At 47.0% G+C, this 22078-nt stretch overlaps 1 protein-coding gene across 1 annotated transcript in view; it reads right to left on the bottom strand.

The window, feature by feature from the left end:
- flna (filamin A, alpha (actin binding protein 280)) overlaps nt 1-22078 on the bottom strand; it is a 264701-nt gene that overhangs the window by 231495 nt on the left and 11128 nt on the right. The window contains 2 exon segments of the mRNA XM_065021021.1: nt 16332-16429; nt 20300-20551. Of these exon segments, the coding sequence (XP_064877093.1) occupies nt 16332-16429; nt 20300-20551 (350 nt within the window).

The raw sequence follows: 22078 nt of genomic DNA, 5'->3' as shown, positions 1-22078 counted from the left end.
GAAGAAACTACACTTTCAATTAATTGATATTTCATTGACGTGATCAGCAAATTTAGGCATAACATGCCAGCAACAAACGCCGACGCTACACATCCAAGTATATCTAAACAAATTAGGAAAGACAAGCATTGTAATTGTAAATTCCGTAAAGTGAGTGTGGAAGAGGTGTCTATCAACAATGACAAGCCACCGGGGTCTGACAACTTGGATGGAAAATTACTGAGGATAATAGTGGACAATATTGCCACTCCTATCTGACATATTTAAATTTTAAGCCTACTAGAGAGTGTGTGCCCCCAGGCCTGGAGGGAAGCTGAAGTCATTCCGCTACCTCAGAATAGTAAAGCCCTCTTTACCGGCTCAAATAGCCGACCAATCAGCCTGTTACCAGTAAACTTCTGGAAAAAATAGTGTCTGACCAGATACAGAGCTATTTCACAGTCAACAAATTGACAACAGACTTTCAGCTTAATCGGAGGACATTCAACAAGCACAGCACTTACAAATGACTGATGATTGGCTGAGAGAAATTGATGATAAAAAGATTATTGGGGTATAGTTTTGTTAGACTTCAGTGCAGCTTTTGACATTATCGATCATAGTCTACTGCTGGAAAAACGTATGTGTTATGGCTTTACACCCCCTGCTATAATGTGGATAAAGAGTTACCTGTCTAACAGAACACAGAGGGTGTTATGGCTTTACACCCCCTGCTATAATGTGGATAAAGAGTTACCTGTCTAACAGAACACAGAGGGTGTTATGGCTTTACACCCCCTGCTATAATGTGGATAAAGAGTTACCTGTCTAACAGAACACAGAGGGTGTTATGGCTTTACACCCCCTGCTATAATGTGGATAAAGAGTTACCTGTCTAACAGAACACAGAGGGTGTTATGGCTTTACACCCCCTGCTATAATGTGGATAAAGAGTTACCTGTCTAACAGAACACAGAGGGTGTTATGGCTTTACACCCAATGCTATATTGTGGATAAAGAGTTACCTGTCTAACAGAACACAGAGGGTGTTCTTTAATGGAATCCTCTCCAACATAATCCAGGTAGAATCAGGAATTCCCCAGGGCAGCTGTCTAGGCCCCTTACTTTTTCAATCTTTACTAATGACATGTCATTGGCTTTGAGTAAAGCCCATGTGTCTATGTACAGTCGGAAGTCGGAAGTTTACATACACTTAGGTTGCAGTCGTTAAAACTCATTTTTAAACCACTCCACAAATTTCTTGTTAACAAACTATAGTTTCGGCAAGTTGGTTAGGACATCTACTTCGTGCATAACACAAATCATTTTTCCAACAATTGTTTACAGACAGATTATTTCAATTATAATTCACTGCATCACAATTGCAGTGGGTCAGAAGTTTACATACACTAAGTTGACTGTGCCTTTAAACAGCTTGGAAAATTCCAGAAAATGATGTCATGGCTTTAAAAGCTTCTGATAGGCTAATTGCTTCATTTGATTCAATTGGAGGTGTACCTGTGGATGTATTTCAAGCCCTAACTTCAAACTCAGTGCCTCTTTGCTTGACATCATGGAAAAATCAAAAGAAATCAACCAAGACCCCAGAAAAAAATGACAGACCTCCACAAGTCTGGTTCATCCTTGGGAGCAATTTACAAACGCCTGAAGGTACCACGTTCATCTGTACAAACAATAGTACGCAAGCATAAACATCATGGGACCACGCAGCCGCCATCCCGCTCAGGAAGAAGAAGCGTTTTGTCTCCTAGAGATGAACGTACTTTGGTGAAAAGCATGTGCGAGCAAGGAGGCCTACAAACCTGACTCAAACCTGACTCAGTAACACCAGCTCTGTCAGGAGGAAAGGGACAAAATTCACCCAACTTATTGTGGGAAGCTTGTGGAAGGCTACCTGAAACGTTTGACCCAAGTTAAACAATGTAAAGGCAATGCTACCAAATACTAATTGAGTGTATGTAAACTTCTGATCCACCGGGAATGTGATGAAAGAAATAAAAGCTGAAATAAATGATTCTCTCTACTATTGTTCTGACATTTCACATTCTTAAAATAAAGTGGTGATCCTAACTGACCTAAGACAGGGAATCTTTACTTGGATTAAATGTCAGGAATTGTGAAAAACTAAGTTTAAATGTATTTGGCGAAGGTGTACGCAAACTTCCGACTACAACTGTATGTGGATGACTCAACACTATACATTTACATTTACATTTAAGTCATTTAGCAGACGCTCTTATCCAGAGCGAATTACAAATTGGTGCATTCACCTTATGACATCCAGTGGAGCAGCCACTTTACAATAGTGCATCTAAATCTTTTAAGGGGGGGGGGGGGGTGAGAAGGATTACTTTATCCTATCCTAGGTATTCCTTAAAGAGGTGGGGTTTCAGGTGTCTCCGGAAGGTGGTGATTGACTCCGCTGTCCTGGCGTCGTGAGGGAGTTTGTTCCACCATTGGGGGGCCAGAGCAGCGAACAGTTTTGACTGGGCTGAGCGGGAACTGTACTTCCTCAGTGGTAGGGAGGCGAGCAGGCCAGAGGTGGATGAACGCAGTGCCCTTGTTTGGGTGTAGGGCCTGATCAGAGCCTGGAGGTACTGAGGTGCCGTTCCCCTCACAGCTCCGTAGGCAAGCACCATGGTCTTGTAGCGGATGCGAGCTTCAACTGGAAGCCAGTGGAGAGAGCGGAGGAGCGGGGTGACGTGAGAGAACTTGGGAAGGTTGAACACCAGACGGGCTGCGGCGTTCTGGATGAGTTGTAGGGGTTTAATGGCACAGGCAGGGAGCCCAGCCAACAGCGAGTTGCAGTAATCCAGACGGGAGATGACAAGTGCCTGGATTAGGACCTGCGCCGCTTCCTGTGTGAGGCAGGGTCGTACTCTGCGGATGTTGTAGAGCATGAACCTACAGGAACGGGCCACCGCCTTGATGTTAGTTGAGAACGACAGGGTGTTGTCCAGGATCACGCCAAGGTTCTTAGCGCTCTGGGAGGAGGACACAGTGGAGTTGTCAACCGTGATGGCGAGATCATGGAACGGGCAGTCCTTCCCCGGGAGGAAGAGCAGCTCCGTCTTGCCGAGGTTCAGCTTGAGGTGGTGATCCGTCATCCACACTGATATGTCTGCCAGACATGCAGAGATGCGATTCGCCACCTGGTCATTAGAAGGGGGAAAGGAGAAGATTAATTGCGTGTCGTCTGCATAGCAATGATAGGAGAGACCATGTGAGGTTATGACAGAGCCAAGTGACTTGGTGTATAGCGAGAATAGGAGAGGGCCTAGAACAGAGCCCTGGGGGACACCAGTGTTGAGAGCACGTGGTGAGGAGACGGATTCTCGCCACGCCACCTGGTAGGAGCGACCTGTCAGGTAGGACGCAATCCAAGCGTGGGCCGCGCCGGAGATGCCCAACTCGGAGAGGGTGGAGAGGAGGATCTGATGGTTCACAGTATCGAAGGCAGCTGATAGGTCTAGAAGGATGAGAGCAGAGGAGAGAGAGTTAGCTTTAGCAGTGCGGAGCGCCTCCGTGATCCAGAGAAGAGCAGTCTCAGTTGAATGACTAGTCTTGAAACCTGACTGATTTGGATCAAGAAGGTCATTCTGAGAGAGATAGCGGGAGAGCTGGCCAAGGACGGCACGTTCAAGAGTTTTGGAGAGAAAAGAAAGAAGGGATACTGGTCTGTAGTTGTTGACATCGGAGGGATCGAGTGTAGGTTTTTTTCAGAAGGGGTGCAACTCTCGCTCTCTTGAAGACGGAAGGACGTAGCCAGCGGTCAGGGATGAGTTGATGAGCGAGGTGAGGTAAGGGAGAAGGTCTCCGGAAATGGTCTGGAGAAGAGAGGAGGGGATAGGGTCAAGCGGGCAGGTTGTTGGGCGGCCGGCCGTCACAAGACGCGAGATTTCATCTGGAGAGAGAGGGGAGAAAGAGGTCAGAGCACAGGGTAGGGCAGTGTGAGCAGAACCAGCGGTGTCGTTTGACTTAGCAAACGAGGATCGGATGTCGTCGACCTTCTTTTCAAAATGGTTGACGAAGTCATCTGCAGAGAGGGAGGAGGGGGAGGGGGAGGAGGATTCAGGAGGGAGGAGAAGGTGGCAAAGAGCTTCCTAGGGTTAGAGGCAGATGCTTGGAATTTAGAGTGGTAGAAAGTGGCTTTAGCAGCAGCAACAGAAGAGGAAAATGTAGAGAGGAGGGAGTGAAAGGATTCCAGGTCCGCAGGGAGGCGAGTTTTCCTCCATTTCCGCTCGGCTGCCCGGAGCCCTGTTCTGTGAGCTCGCAATGAGTCGTCGAGCCACGGAGCGGGAGGGGAGGACCGAGCCGGCCTGGAGGATAGGGGACATAGAGAGTCAAAGGATGCAGAAAGGGAAGAGAGGAGGGTTGAGGAGGCAGAATCAGGAGATAGGTTGGAGAAGGTTTGAGCAGAGGGAAGAGATGATAGGATGGAAGAGGAGAGAGTAGCGGGGGAGAGAGAGCGAAGGTTGGGACGGCGCGATACCATCCAGTAGGGGCAGTGTGGGAAGTGTTGGATGAGAGCGAGAGGGAAAAGGATACAAGGTAGTGGTCGGAGACTTGGAGGGGAGTTGCAATGAGGTTAGTGGAAGAACAGCATCTAGTAAAGATGAGGTCGAGCGTATTGCCTGCCTTGTGAGTAGGGGGGGAAGGTGAGAGGGAGAGGTCAAAGAGGAGAGGAGTGGAAAGAAGGAGGCAGAGAGGAATGAGTCAAAGGTAGACGTGGGGAGGTTAAAGTCGCCCAGAACTGTGAGAGGTGAGCCGTCCTCAGGAAAGGAGCTTATCAAGGCATCAAGCTCATTGATGAACTCTCCGAGGGAACCTGGAGGGCGATAAATGATAAGGATGTTAAGCTTGAAAGGGCTGGTAACTGTGACAGCATGGAATTCAAAGGAGGCGATAGACAGATGGGTAAGGGGAGAAAGAGAGAATGACCACTTGGGAGAGATGAGGATCCCGGTGCCACCACCCCGCTGACCAGAAGCTCTCGGGGTGTGCGAGAACACGTGGGCGGACGAAGAGAGAGCAGTAGGAGTAGCAGTGTTATCTGTGGTGATCCATGTTTCCGTCAGTGCCAAGAAGTCGAGGGACTGGAGGGAGGCATAGGCTGAGATGAACTCTGCCTTGTTGGCCGCAGATCGGCAGTTCCAGAGGCTACCGGAGACCTGGAACTCCACGTGGGTCGTGCGCGCTGGGACCACCAGATTAGGGTGGCCGCGGCCACGCGGTGTGGAGCGTTTGTATGGTCTGTGCAACTGTATGTGGATGACTCAACACTATACACTTCAGCTACTGCAGTGACTGAAATGACTGCAACACTTTAAAGAGCAGTTAGTTTCAGAATGGGTGGCAAGGAATAAGTTGGTCCTAAATATTTCCAAAACTAAAATAATTGTATTTGGGACAAATCATTCACTAAACCCTTAACCTCAACTAAATATTGTAATGAATAATGTAGAATTTGAGCAAGTTGAGGAGACTAAACCCGGGATTGTAAACTGTCATGGTCAAAACATAAATGCTTTTGAACATTTAAAAAAGGCAAAATAGCCTAGTGAAAATTGTATTCATTTAACACCATCCAACCCCACCTACTGGTGGATAAGCTAGTGAATTAGGGTGTCAACTCTCTACTGATCAAGTGCATAAATAGTTTCCTTGTTTCTCAACAAATGAAGTTTAACTCCACCATCTTGACATTTAGAATGGTTAATATGGGAGCCCCTTAAGGTTGCGCACTTTCACCAATACTGTACACAAGACACACTTTCACCAATACTGTACACAAGACACACTTTCACCAATACTGTACACAAGACACACTTTCACCAATACTGTACACAAAACACACTTTCACCAATACTGTACACAAGACACACTTTCACCAATACTGTACACAAGACACACTTTCACCAATACTGTACACAAGACACACTTTCACCAATACTGTACACAAGACACACTTTCACCAATACTGTACACAAGACACACTTTCACCAATACTGTACACAAAACACACTTTCACCAATACTGTACACAAGACACACTTTCACCAATACTGTACACAAGACACACTTTCACCAATACTGTACACAAGACACACTTTCACCAATACTGTACACAAGACACACTTTCACCAATACTGTACACAAGACACACTTTCACCAATACTGTACACAAGACACACTTTCACCAACACTGTACACAAGACACACTTTCACCAATACTGTACACAAGACACACTTTCACCAATACTGTACACAAGACACACTTTCACCAATACTGTACACAAGACACACTTTCACCAACACTGTACACAAGACACACTTTCACCAATACTGTACACAAGACACACTTTCACCAATACTGTACACAAGACACACTTTCACCAATACTGTACACAAGACACACTTTCACCAACACTGTACACAAGACACACTTTCACCAATACTGTACACAAGACACACTTTCACCAATACTGTACACAAGACACACTTTCACCAACACTGTACACAAGACACACTTTCACCAATACTGTACACAAGACACACTTTCACCAACACTGTACACAAGACACACTTTCACCAATACTGTACACAAGACACACTTTCACCAATACTGTACACAAGACACACTTTCACCAATACTGTACACAAGACACACTTTCACCAACACTGTACACAAGACACACTTTCACCAATACTGTACACAAGACACACTTTCACCAATACTGTACACAAGACACACTTTCACCAATACTGTACACAAGACACACTTTCACCAACACTGTACACAAGACACACTTTCACCAATACTGTACACAAGACACACTTTCACCAATACTGTACACAAGACACACTTTCACCAACACTGTACACAAGACACACTTTCACCAATACTGTACACAAGACACACTTTCACCAACACTGTACACAAGACACACTTTCACCAATACTGTACACAAGACACACTTTCACCAACACTGTACACAAGACACACTTTCACCAATACTGTACACAAGACACACTTTCACCAATACTGTACACAAGACACACTTTCACCAACACTGTACACAAGACACACTTTCACCAATACTGTACACAAGACACACTTTCACCAACACTGTACACAAGACACACTTTCACCAATACTGTACACAAGACACACTTTCACCAACACTGTACACAAGACACACTTTCACCAATACTGTACACAAGACGATTGTCAAGCCTCTGACGCAGCCCACACATTTTTTTTATTTGCATTTGACATTTGTGGGTTTAAACTTTTACAGAACAGTACTCATCCCATTCGCTCAAAACTCATCCTCCTAAAACTTTTACAGGACAATACTCATCCCATTCGCTCAAAACTCATCCTCCTAAAACTTGAAAGCATTTTACAGGACAGCACTCATCCCATTCGCTCAAAACTCATCCTCCTAAAACTTTTACAGGACAATACTCATCCCCTTCACTCAAAACTCAGTCGCAGCAGCAGCCAGACAAGGGGAAAGAGACTTCTTCAAAAGAAAATGAAACCAGAGAGAAGTGGGGACTGTTATTCCTACAGCCATTAGGCTGTATAATAGATAGTCTGTTGGTCCCTCCAGTATACAGCCTATTGCACTTTCACGTTAAATGTGTAGCTATAGCACGTTGAACAAATTATTTTGTGTAGTTTGTGTTTTCATGTTTTATGTACTGTAGTTTTAAGCACTTGACCAAATTAAGTTGATCTGAATCTGAATAACAACAGTAGCTAAGATGGGGAGAAGTCTGTCCATACTAAAGCGCTGCTCTGCCTTCTTAACATCACTATCAACAAGGCAGGTCCTACAGTCCTTAGTTTCTACCTTCTTAACAGCACTATCAACAAGGCAGGTCCTACAGGACCTAGTTTCTACCTTCTTAACAACACTATCAACAAGGCAGGTCCTACAGGCCCTAGTTTCTACCTTCTTAACAACACTATCAACAAGGCAGGTCCTACAAGCCCTAGTTTCTACCTTCTTAACAACACTATAAACAAGGCAGGTCCTACAGTCCTTAGTTTCTACCTTCTTAACAGCACTATCAACAAGGCAGGTCCTACAGGACCTAGTTTCTACCTTCTTAACAACACTATCAACAAGGCAGGTCCTACAGGCCCTAGTTTCTACCTTCTTAACAACACTATCAACAAGGCAGGTCCTACAAGCCCTAGTTTCTACCTTCTTAACAACACTATCAACAAGGCAGGTCCTACAGGCCCTAGTTTCTACCTTCTTAACAGCACTATCAACAAGGCAGGTCCTACAGGACCTAGTTTCTACCTTCTTAACAGCACTATCAACAAGGCAGGTCCTACAGGCCCTAGTTTCTACCTTCTTAACAACACTATCAACAAGGCAGGTCCTACAGGCCCTAGTTTCTACCTTCTTAACAACACTATCAACAAGGCAGGTTCTACAGGCCCTAGTTTCTACCCTCTTAACATCACTATCAACAAGGCAGGTCCTACAGTCCCTAGTTTCTACCTTCTTAACAACACTATCAACAAGGCAGGTCCTACAGGCCCTAGTTTCTACCTTCTTAACAACACTATCAACAAGGCAGGTCCTACAGGCCCTAGTTTCTACCTTCTTAACAACACTGTCAACAAGGCAGGTCCTACAGGTCCTAGTTTCTACCTTCTTAACAACACTATCAACAAGGCAGGTCCTACAGGCCCTAGTTTCGACCTTAACAACACTATCAACAAGGCAGGTCCTACAGGCCCTAGTTTCTACCTTCTTAACAGCACTTTCAACAAGGCAGGTCATACAGGCCCTAGTTTCTACCTTCTTAACAACACTATCAACAAGGCAGGTCTTACAGGCCCTGGTTTCTACCTTCTTAACAACACTATCAACACGGCAGGTCCTACAGGCCCTAGTTTCTACCTTCTTAACAGCACTATCAACAAGGCAGGTCCTACAGGCCCTAGTTTCTACCTTCTTAACAACACTATCAACAAGGCAGGTCCTACAGGCCCTAGTTTCTACCTTCTTAACAACACTATCAACAAGGCAGGTCCTACAGGCCATAGTTTCTACCTTCTTAACAACACTATCAACAAGGCAGGTCCTACAGGCCCTAGTTTCTACCTTCTTAACAACACTATCAACAAGGCAAGTCCTACAGGCCCTAGTTTCTACCTTCTTAACAACACTATCAACAAGGCAGGTCCTACAGGCCCTAGTTTCTACCTTCTTAACAACACTATCAACAAGGCAGGTCCTACAGGCCCTAGTTTCTACCTTCTTAACAGCACTATCAACAAGGCAGGTCCTACAGGCCCTAGTTTCTACCTTCTTAACAACACTATCAACAAGGCAGGTCCTACAGGCCCTAGTTTCTACCTTCTTAACAACACTATCAACAAGGCAGGTCCTACAGGCCCTAGTTTTGTTGCCCCTGGCCTACTGTTCAGTCGTGTGGTCAGGTGACACAGAGGGATTTAGGAAAATTGCAATTGGCTCAGAACAGGGCAGCACGGCTGGCCCTTGTATGTACACAGAGAGCTAATATTAATCATATGCATGTCAATCTCCCCTGGCTCAAAGTGGAGGAGAGATTGACTTCCTCACTAGAGGTATTGACATGTTGGTTGCACCGAGCTGTCAGTTTAAACTACTAGAACACAGCTTAGACACCCATACATACCCCACAAGACATGTCACCAGAGGTCTGTTTAAACTACTAACACACAACTCAGACACCCATACATACCCCACAAGACATGTCACCAGAGGTCTGTTTAAACTACTAACACACAGCTCAGACACCCATACATACCCCACAAGACATGTCACCAGAGGTCTGTTTGAACTACTGGAACACAGCTCAGACACCCATAAATACCCCACAAGACATGCCACCAGAGGTCTCTTCATAGTCCCCAAGTCCAGAACAGACTGGCGCACAGTACTACATAGAGCCATGACTACATGGAACTCTATTCCACAGTACTACATAGAGACATGACTACATGGAACTCTATTCCACAGTACTACATAGAGCCATGACTACATGGAACTCTATTCCACAGTACTACATAGAGCCATGACTACATGGAACACTATTCCACAGTACTACATAGAGCCATGACTACATGGAACTCTATTCCACAGTACTACATAGAGCCATGACTACATGGAACTCTATTCCACAGTACTACATAGAGCCATGACTACATAGAACTCTATTCCACAGTACTACATAGAGCCATGACTACATGGAACTCTATTCCACAGTACTACATAGAGCCATGACTACATGGAACTCTATTCCACAGTACTACATAGAGCCATGACTACATGGAACTCTATTCCACAGTACTACATAGAGCCATGACTACATGGAACTCTATTCCACAGTATTACATAGAGCCATGACTACATGGAACTCTATTCCACAGTACTACATAGAGCCATGACTACATGGAACTCTATTCCACAGTATTACATAGAGCCATGACTACATGGAACTCTATTCCACAGTACTACATAGAGCCATGACTACATGGAACTCTATTCCACAGTACTACATAGAGCCATGACTACATGGAACTCTATTCCACAGTACTACATAGAGCCATGACTACATGGAACTCTATTCCACCAAAACTGACTGATGTTTTCTTTTCACAGCTACCTATGAACAGGCCCAAACGTAGACAGGCAGAGGAGCCTTCTGATCTGCAGACGGACTCTGACATGGATGAAGAAGGGGCGACACAGCACTAGGGAAGTGATTTCCCTCTTGAATACTGTCCGGGATGTGGAGGCCATGGAATGGTAGGTGCTATGAGAGGGATGTTTTACAAACAAAAAACATATATTGTAGTATTTTATTCATTAGTCCACTGTTTCCAAGATAGAGAACTTTCACTACATCTAGCAGAGGCTGTTATCCAGAGTGACAGAAGCAACTACGGTTATTCAAGGGGACATCAACAGATTTTTCACCTAGTTAGCTTGGGGAATCGAACCAAGCAATATTTCGGGTTACAAATGCAAAATTATATGCAAATGACCAAAATGATCATCATATCAGTTACGTCATCATCATCATCATCATCACACTTCCTCAGTCCTGGACCTGGGGACCCAAAGGGTTTCTGCCCCAACACTTGATTCAACTCATCATCAAGCCGTCTAACTAAATAAGGTATGTGAGTGCTAGGGGCAAACAGAAACACCCCTTTAGGACCAGGACTGAGGAACACTGCTGACAGGCACATTTTTGGGGATCGTATCCAGGGTGAGGAAAACAATGTGTATATTCGTAATTTGATTGAACTCTCTCTTTAATCAGAGTTCCTGCATTGAATTTGATCTGAGCATGTGCTATAAATAAACTGAATTTGTCATCTCTATTCTCTCTTTCTTTCTCTCTCTCGGAGGACCTGAGCCCTAGGACCGTGCCCCAGGACTATCTGACATGATGACTCCTTGCTGTCCCCAGTCCACCTGACTGTGCTGCTGCTCCAGTTTCAACTGTTCTGCCTTATTATTATTCGACCATGCTGGTCATTTATGAACATTTGAACATCTTGGTCATGTTCTGTTATAATCTCCACCCGGCACAGCCAGAAGAGGACTGGCCACCCCACATAGCCTGGTTCCTCTCTAGGTTTCTTCCTAGGTTTTGGCCTTTCTAGGGAGTTTTTCCTAGCCACCGTGCTTTTACACCTGCATTGTTTGCTGTTTGGGGTTTTAGGCTGGGTTTCTGTACAGCACTTTGAGATATCAGCTGATGTACAAAGGGCTATATAAATAGATTTGATTTGATTTGATTTGATCTCTCAAGAGAGATTGCTTGGGCAGCAGCATCTGGGGCCTGCATGGAGAATGAGAACAAACCCAGGTTGGTCCAAGGTGGCTAGCCCAATTGAAAACACAGCTTAATTTTTGTCCATATAGGTCTCACTACACAGCCATTCTTTACCCAGATGTAACCCACCACCAGGACAACATATGAAGCCCAACACAACAACCACATCTGGGGCCAACATGGATACCGAGGGCAAAACGATGTGGGTAACTGTTGGGTTTCCCTCATGGGGACCGTGGAAAAGCCCTTTCATTAATAACCCAAATGGGCCCCAGGGGGAGATGTTGGCTGGGGGAGATGTTGGCTGGGGGAGATGTTGGCTGGGGGAGATGTTGGCTTTGGGAGATGTTGGCTGGGGGAGATGTTGGCTGGGGAGATGTTGGCTTTGGGAGATGTTGGCTGGGGAGATGTTGGCTTTGGGATATGTTGGCTGGGGGAGATGTTGGCTGGGGGAGATGTTGGCTGGGGGAGATGTTGGCTTTGGGAGATGTTGGCTTTGGGAGATGTTGGCTGGGGGAGATGTTGGCTGGGGGAGATGTTGGCAGGGGAGATGTTGGCTTTGGGAGATGTTGGCTGGGGAGATGTTGGCTTTGGGAGATGTTGGCTTTGGGAGATGTTGGCTGGGGAGATGTTGGCTGGGGAGATGTTGGCAGGGGAGATGTTGGCTTTGGGAGATGTTGGCTGGGGAGATGTTGGCTGGGGAGATGTTGGCAGGGGGAGATGTTGGCTTTGGGAGATGTTGGCAGGGGGAGATGTTGGCTTTGGGGGATGTTGGCTGGGGAGATGTTGGCTTTGGGAGATGTTGGCTGGGGAGATGTTGGCTGGGAGAGATGTTGGCTGGGGAGATGTTGGCTTTGGGAGATGTTGGCTGGGGGAGATGTTGGCTTTGGGAGATGTTGGCTGGGGGAGATGTTGCAGGGGAGATGTTGCAGGGGGAGATGTTGGCAGGGGGAGATGTTGGCTTTGGGGGATGTTGGCTGGGGAGATGTTGGCTTTGGGAGATGTTGGCTGGGGAGATGTTGGCTGGGAGAGATGTTGGCAGGGGGAGATGTTGGCAGGGGGAGATGTTGGCAGGGGGAGATGTTGGCTGGGGAGATGTTGGCTGGGGGATATGTTGGCTTTGGGAGATGTTGGCTTTGGGAGATGTTGGCTGGTGGAGATGTTGGCAGGGTGAGATGTTGGCTTTGGGAGATGTTGGCTGGGGGAGATGTTGGCTTTGGGAGATGTTGGCTGGGGGAGATGTTGGCAGGGGGAGATGTTGGCTTTGGGAGATGTTGGCTGGGGAGATGTTGGCTTTGGGAGATGTTGGCTTTGGGAGATGTTGGCTGGGGAGATGTTGGCTGGGGGAGATGTTGGCAGGGGAGATGTTGGCTTTGGGAGATGTTGGCAGGGGGAGATGTTGGCTTTGGGGGATGTTGGCTGGGGGAGATGTTGGCTTTGGGAGATGTTGGCTGGGGGAGATGTTGGCTGGGAGAGATGTTGGCAGGGGAGATGTTGGCTTTGGGAGATGTTGGCTGGGGGAGATGTTGGCTTTGGGAGATGTTGGCTGGGGAGATGTTGGCTGGGGAGATGTTGGCAGGGGGAGATGTTGGCTTTGGGAGATGTTGGCAGGGGGAGATGTTGGCTTTGGGGGATGTTGGCTGGGGAGATGTTGGCTTTGGGAGATGTTGGCTGGGGAGATGTTGGCTGGGAGAGATGTTGGCAGGGGAGATGTTGGCAGGGGGAGATGTTGGCAGGGGAGATGTTGGCTGGGGAGATGTTGGCTGGGGGATATGTTGGCTTTGGGAGATGTTGGCTTTGGGAGATGTTGGCTGGTGGAGATGTTGGCAGGGTGAGATGTTGGCTTTGGGAGATGTTGGCTGGGGGAGATGTTGGCTTTGGGAGATGTTGGCTGGGGAGATGTTGGCAGGGGAGATGTTGGCTTTGGGAGATGTTGGCTGGGGAGATGTTGGCTTTGGGAGATGTTGGCTTTGGGAGATGTTGGCTGGGGGAGATGTTGGCTGGGGAGATGTTGGCTTTGGGAGATGTTGGCTGGGGGAGATGTTGGCTTTGGGAGATGTTGGCAGGGGGAGATGTTGGCTGGGGGAGATGTTGGCTGGGGAGATGTTGGCTGGGTGAGATGTTGGCTGGGGAGATGTTGGCTTTGGGAGATGTTGGCTGGGGAGATGTTGGCTGGGGAGATGTTGGCAGGGGAGATGTTGGCTTTGGGAGATGTTGGCAGGGGGAGATGTTGGCTTTGGGGGATGTTGGCTGGGGAGATGTTGGCTTTGGGAGATGTTGGCTGGGGAGATGTTGGCTGGGAGAGATGTTGGCAGGGGAGATGTTGGCTTTGGGAGATGTTGGCTGGGGAGATGTTGGCTTTGGGAGATGTTGGCTGGGGAGATGTTGGCTGGGGGAGATGTTGGCAGGGGGAGATGTTGGCTTTGGGAGATGTTGGCAGGGGGAGATGTTGGCTTTGGGGGATGTTGGCTGGGGGAGATGTTGGCTTTGGGAGATGTTGGCTGGGGAGATGTTGGCTGGGAGAGATGTTGGCAGGGGAGATGTTGGCTTTGGGAGATGTTGGCAGGGGGAGATGTTGGCTGGGGGAGATGTTGACTGGGGAGATGTTGGCTGGGGATATGTTGGCTGGGGAGATGTTGGCTTTGGGAGATGTTGGCTGGTGGAGATGTTGGCAGGGTGAGATGTTGGCTTTGGGAGATGTTGGCTGGGGGAGATGTTGGCTTTGGGAGATGTTGGCTGGGGAGATGTTGGCAGGGGGAGATGTTGGCTTTGGGAGATGTTGGCTGGGGAGATGTTGGCTGGGGGATATGTTGGCTGGGGGAGATGTTGGCTTTGGGAGATGTTGGCTGGGGAGATGTTGGCAGGGGGAGATGTTGGCAGGGGGAGATGTTGGCTGGGGGAGATGTTGGCTGGGGGAGATGTTGGCTGGGGGAGATGTTGGCTGGGTGAGATGTTGGCTGGGGGAGATGTTGGCTTTGGGAGATGTTGGCTGGGGGAGATGTTGGCTGGGGTGTTGGAGTCACGCAAAGTCACTCAGTTGTGGGTAAACAGGGAGAACAGGAGGGGACTAAGCACAAACCCCTGGGGGCCCCTATGTTGATAGGCAGCGTTGCAGAGGTGTTGTTGCCTACCCTCACTGACTGGGGGCATCCCGTTAGGAAGCCCAGGATCCAGTTGCAGAGAGAGGTGTTCAGTCCTGAGGTCCTAAGCTGGGTGATGAGCTTGGAGGGCACTGTGGTGTTGGACGATGAGCTGTAGTCAATGAACAGCATTCTCACATAGGTGTTCCTTTTGTCCAGGTGGGTTAGGGCAGTGTGGAGTGCAGTAGAGACACCATCTGTGGATCTGTTTGAATTGGAGTGGGTCCAGGCTATCCTCTACAAAGGTCAAAATCTTTGTCGGCCCGAGAGTCATCTGTTCTTTCGACCAATCGATTGGTAGACATGTTAAAACATCTATTTTTCATATACACTATAGACACATCCTATGTGTATTAATCAACTGCAGTATACCAACCATACCAACACACACACTATACCAACCATACCAACACACACACTATACCAACCATACCAACACACACACTATACCAACCATACCAACACACACACTATGCCAACCATACCAACGTTACACACAGACACACATTCTACCAACCCTGCCAAGATGCCAACGTTACACACAGACACACATTCTACCAACCATACCAACGTTACACACAGACACACATTCTACCAACCATACCAACACACACACTATACCAACCATACCAACGTTACACACAGACACACATTCTACCAACCATACCAACGTTACACACAGACACACATTCTACCAACCATACCAACGTTACACACAGACACACATTCTACCAACCATACCAACGTTACACACACACACACATTCTACCAACCATACCAACGTTACACACAGACACACATTCTACCAACCATACCAACGTTACACACACACACACATTCTACCAACCCTGCCAAGATGCCAACGTTACACACACACACACACATTCTACCAACCATACCAACGTTACACACACACACACATTCTACCAACCCTGGCAAGATGCCAACTTTACACACAGACACACTGCACACATAATTAGCCACAGAGGACGGTGATTACAGTAATGCCACTCATCTCGTACCTATGACATCACATATCTGTAATAGGGGGTCGTTAGCCTGGCTATAATAGAGAACAGTTTAATGGTTAGCATAGCTAGCGTACCTGAGGGATACCCATCTAGTCGTTAGCCAGTTAGCCTGACTCCATAGGGAAGAGTGTGATGGCTAGCGTACCTGAGGGATACCCATCTAGTCGTTAGCCAGTTAGCCTGACTCCATAGAGAAGAGTGTGATGGCTAGCGTACCTGAGGGATACCCATCTAGTCGTTAGCCAGTTAGCCTGACTCCATAGAGAACAGTTTAATGGTTAGCATAGCTAGTGTACCTGAGGGATGCCCAGCCAGTTATCAGCCTGTTTCATGGCCTCCCGGGCGTTGTCCACTGGTTTAGTTTGGTCCCACTGGTTCCAGTCTGCACACAGGCCTGCAACACACACACACACACACACACACACACACACACACACACATTACATATATACATATACATATATCGTACTAGTCATAAGTTTGGACACACCTACTCATTCCAGAGTTTTTCTGTAGTTTTACTATTTTCTATATTGTAGGATAATAGTGAAGACATCAAAACTATGAAATAACACCTATCTTAAACAAATCAAAATATATTTTTGAGATTCTTCAAAGGAGCCTCCCTTTGCCTTGATATGACAGCTTTGCCCACTCTTGGCATTCTCTCAACCAGCTTCACCTGTAATAGTTTTCCAACAGTCTTGAAGGAGTTCCAACATATGCAGAGAACTTCATGGCTGCTTTTCCTTCCCTTTGCGGTCCTAATCATTGAGGTTGGGTGATTATAGATGCCAGGTGGAGGCCAGGTCACCTGATAAAGCACTCCATCACTCTCCTTCTTGGTTAAAAAGTCCTTAGACAGCCTGGAGGTGTGTTAGCTCATTGTCCTGAGGGAAAACAAATGATAGTGGGACTAAGCGCAAACCAGATGGGATGGTGTATCGCTGCAGAATACTATGGTAGCCATGCTGATTAAGTGCCCTTTGAATTCTAAATTAATCACTGACAGTGTCACCAGCAAAGCACCATCACACCACCTCCTCCATGCTTCACGGTGGGAACCACACATGCGGAGATCATCCGTTCACCTACTCTGCGTCTCATAAAGACACAGCGGTTGGAACCAAAAATCTCAAGTTTGGACTCATCAGACCAAAGGACAGATTTCCACCAGTCTAATGTCCATCGCTTGTGTTTCTTGGCCAAAGAAAGTCTCTTCTTATTGGTGTCCTTGTGTAGTGGTTTCTTTTATAGCAATTCAACCATGAAGGCCTGATGCACACTGTCTCCTCTGAACAGTTGATGTTGAGATGTGTCTGTTACTGGAACTCTTTGAAGCATCTACTTGGGCTGCAATTTCTGAGGCTGGTAACTCTAATGAACTTATCCTCTGCAGCAGGTGTAACTCTGGGTCTTCCTGTAGCAGAGGTAACTCTGGGTCTTCCTTTCCTGTGGCGGTCCTCATGAGAGACAGTTAACTCTAATGAACTGATCCTCTGCAGCAGAGGTAATTCTGGGTCTTCCTGTAGCAGAGGTAACTCTGGGTCTTCCTGTAGCAGAGGTAATTCTGGGTCTTCCTGTAGCAGAGGTAATTCTGGGTCTTCCTTTCCTGTGGCGGTCCTCCTGAGAGGCAGTTTCATCATAACGCTTGATGGTTTTTGTGACTACACTTAAAGAAACTTTCGATGTTTTTGACATTTTCCAGATTGACCTACCTTCATCTCTTAAAGTTATGATGGACTGTCATTTCTCTTTGCTTATTCGAGCTCTTCTTGCCATAATATGGACTTGGTATTTTACCAAATATGAAGCTGGTTGAGAGAATGCCAAGAGTGTGCAAAGCTGTCATCAAGACAAAGGGTGGCTCCTTTGAAGAATCTCAAATCTCAAATATATTTGATTTGTTTAACACTTTATTGGTTCCTACATGATTTTCATTTTTGGGGGGGGGTTATTAAACAACTAATTGTCTGCTTTCGGTTCAATTACTTGAATTCCATTTAGTTCCATTTTTGTGTAAACACAACATGTTGGAATCAAATAATTAATGGGAGAAATCTGAGAGAAGAAGAACGACGTGGAGGTCCTCCCCCTGAAATTGATAGCATTTTTAAAACCATTTTCCTGCAATTCTACGTTGTTTCTCAAAATGGAATCCATGATGACTTGACAGAATATCACATTTTTAACAACTGACCCCCTCTCCATCTCATCATGACCATTTACCAACAGACCCCCTCTCCATCTCATCATAACTATTTACCAACTGACCCCCTCTCCTCATCTCATCATGACCATTTACCAACTGACCCCCTCTCCTCATCTCATCATGACCATTTACCAAGTGACCCCCTCTCCTCTCCATCTCATAATGACCATTTACCAACTGACCCCCTCTAATTTCCATCTCAGTATAACCATTTATCTACTGACCCCCTCTCCTCTCCATCTCATCATGACCATTTACCAAGTGACCCCCTCTCCTCTCCATCTCATCATGACGATTTACCAACTGACCCCCCTCTCCATCTCATCATGACCATTTACCAACAGACCCCCTCTCCTCATCTCATCATGACCATTTACCAACAGACCCCCTCTCCTCATCTCATCATGACCATTTACCAACTGACCCCCTCTCCTCATCTCATCATGACCATTTACCAACTGACCCCCTCTCCTCATCTCATCATGACCATTTACCAACTGACCCCCTCTCCTCATCTCAGCATGACCATTTACCAACTGACCCCTCTCCATCTCATCATGACCATTTACCAACTGACCCCCTCTCCTCTCCATCTCATCATGACCATTTACCAACTGACCCCTCTCCATCTCATCATGACCATTTACCAACTGACCCCCTCTCCATCTCATCATGACCATTTACCAACTGACCCCCTCTCCTCTCCATCTCATCATGACCATTTACCAACTGACCCCCTCTCCATCTCATCATGACCATTTACCAACTGACCCCCTCTCCTCTCCATCTCATCATGACCATTTACCAACTGACCCCCTCTCCTCTCCATCTCATCATGACCATTTACCAAGTGACCCCCTCTCCTCTCCATCTCATCATGACCATTTACCAACTGACCCCCTCTCCATCTCATCATGACCATTTACCAACTGACCCCCTCTCCTCATCTCATCATGACCATTTACCAACTGACCCCCTCTCCTCATCTCATCATGACCATTTACCAACTGACCCCCTCTCCATCTCATCATGACCATTTACCAACTGACCCCCTCTCCATCTCATCATGACCATTTACCAACTGACCCCCTCTCCATCTCATCATGACCATTTACCAACTGACCCCCTCTCCTCATCTCATCATGACCATTTACCAACTGACCCCCTCTCCTCATCTCATCATGACCATTTACCAACTGACCCCCTCTCCTCTCCATCTCATCATGACCATTTACCAACTGACCCCCTCTCCATCTCATCATGACCATTTACCAACTGACCCCCTCTCCATCTCATCATGACAATTTACCAACTGACCCCCTCTCCTCATCTCATCATGACCATTTACCAACTGACCCCTCTCCTCTCCATCTCATCATGACCATTTACCAACTGACCCCCTCTCCTCTCCATCTCATCATGACCATTTACCAACTGACCCCTCTCCTCTCCATCTCATCATGACCATTTACCAACTGACCCCTCTCCTCTCCATCTCATCATGACCATTTACCAACTGACCCCCTCTCCTCTCCATCTCATCATGACCATTTACCAACTGACCCCCTCTCCTCTCCATCTCATCATGACCATTTACCAACTGACAAACATCCCTCTATCTCTATTACATAATATAATCTATTACAGACTTCCCTCCTTTCTTTCTTTCCCCCACACAAACCCTAAAATCACCCCCCACACACACACACACAAACCCTGAAATCACCCCCCCACACATAAACCCTGAATTCACCCCCCCCCCCACACACAAACCCTGAAATCACCTACCCCCCCCTCCCCACACAAACCCTGAAATCACCTACCCCCCCACACATAAACCCTGAAATCACCTACCCCCCCACACACACACACACACATAAACCCTGAAATCACCTACCCCCCCCACACACACACATAAACCCTGAAATCACCTACCCCCCTCCCCACACAAACCCATAAATCACTTACACCCCCCCAAACCACTATAATGCTTGGCCCACCTTTGACTACGACCCTTAACCCCTAACCTCTAATCCCTGACCCCTAACCTACCCGGAGCACAGCTGTTGACCAGTGCCCCCAGTGCTCTGCCACTCTGCCAGTCTCTGCTGAAGTTGTGGATGGAGATCTCTGGGAGCTTGTTCTGGATCCATCCCAGAAGCCTCTGTTTCGGGGTCTTGTGCTGGCCGTCGCCCCCCTCCTCCTCCTCGTCCCACATGGGCATGGAGATGGAGTAGTGGAGGATCAAAGTCCACACCATGCCAAGGATCAGCTTCAGGTTACCATCCACTATGGCCTTGGAGTCTGGAGGAGAGACAGTAATATATAGGATGAGCTTCAGGTTACCATCCACTATGGCCTTGGAGTCTGGAGGAGAGAGTAATCTAGGATCGTGGGGGGATTGTGGTTGTAGGAAACTTTGAGAGAGGGCTGGGGTTATCACATCTGGCCGAGATTGGGAGTCCCATAGGGAATTGCACAATTGGCCCAGTGTCATCGGGGATTGGCTGGGGTAAGCGTCATTGTAAATTAGAATTTGATCTAAACTGACATGCCAAGTTAAATAAAGGTTTAAAATGTTTTAAAATATTGGTGATGGGGAGATCATAGACCAGCCCACACTGCCCCCCCCTACAGTGTTATTATAACTGTTCCCCCCCACCTCTACAGTGTTATTATAACTGTACCTCTACAGTGTAACCCCCCACCTCTACAGTGTTATTATAACTGTTCCCCCCCCCACCTACAGTGTTATTATACTGTTCCCCCAGTGTTATTATAACTGTTCCCCCCCACCTCTACAGTGTTATTATAACTGTTCCCCCACCTCTACAGTGTTATTATAACTGTTCCCCACCACCTCTACAGTGTTATTATAACTGTTCCCCCCACCTCTACAGTGTTATTATAACTGTTCCCCCCACCTCTACAGTGTTATTATAACTGTTCCCCCCACCTCTACAGTGTTATTATAACTGCCCCCCACCTCTACAGTGTTATTATAACTGTTCCCCCCACCTCTACAGTGTTATTATAACTGTTCCCCCCCCACCTCTACAGTGTTATTATAACTGCCCCCCCCACCTCTACAGTGTTATTATAACTGTTCCCCCCCACCTCTACAGTGTTATTATAACTGCCCCCCACCTCTACAGTGTTATTATAACTGTTCCCCCCACCTCTACAGTGTTATTATAACTGTTCCCCCCCACCTCTACAGTGTTATTATAACTGTTCCCCCCACCTCTACAGTGTTATTATAACTGTTAACTGTTCCCCCACCTCTACAGTGTTATTATAACTGTTCCCCCCACCTCTACAGTGTTATTATAACTGTTCCCCCACCTCTACAGTGTTATTATAACTGTTCCCCCCACCTCTACAGTGTTATTATAACTGTTTCCCCCCCCACCTCTACAGTGTTATTATAACTGTTCCCCCCACCTCTACAGTGTTATTATAACTGCCCCCCACCTCTACAGTGTTATTATAACTGTTCCCCACCACCTCTACAGTGTTATTATAACTGTTCCCCCCACCTCTACAGTGTTATTATAACTGTTCCCTCCCCCCACCTCTACAGTGTTATTATAACTGTTCCCCCCCCCTCTACAGTGTTATTATAACTGTTCCCCCCACCTCTACAGTGTTATTATAACTGTTCCCCCCACCTCTACAGTGTTATTATAACTGTTCCCCCCACCTCTACAGTGTTATTATAACTGTTCCCCCCACCTCTACAGTGTTATTATAACTGTTCCCCCCACCTCTACAGTGTTATTATAACTGTTCCCCCCACCTCTACAGTGTTATTATAACTGTTCCCCCCAC

Source organism: Oncorhynchus nerka, linkage group LG7, assembly GCF_034236695.1.
Source record: "Oncorhynchus nerka isolate Pitt River linkage group LG7, Oner_Uvic_2.0, whole genome shotgun sequence".
Lineage (NCBI taxonomy): Eukaryota > Metazoa > Chordata > Actinopteri > Salmoniformes > Salmonidae > Oncorhynchus > Oncorhynchus nerka.
This window is presented reverse-complemented; position numbering and strand designations above follow the sequence as displayed.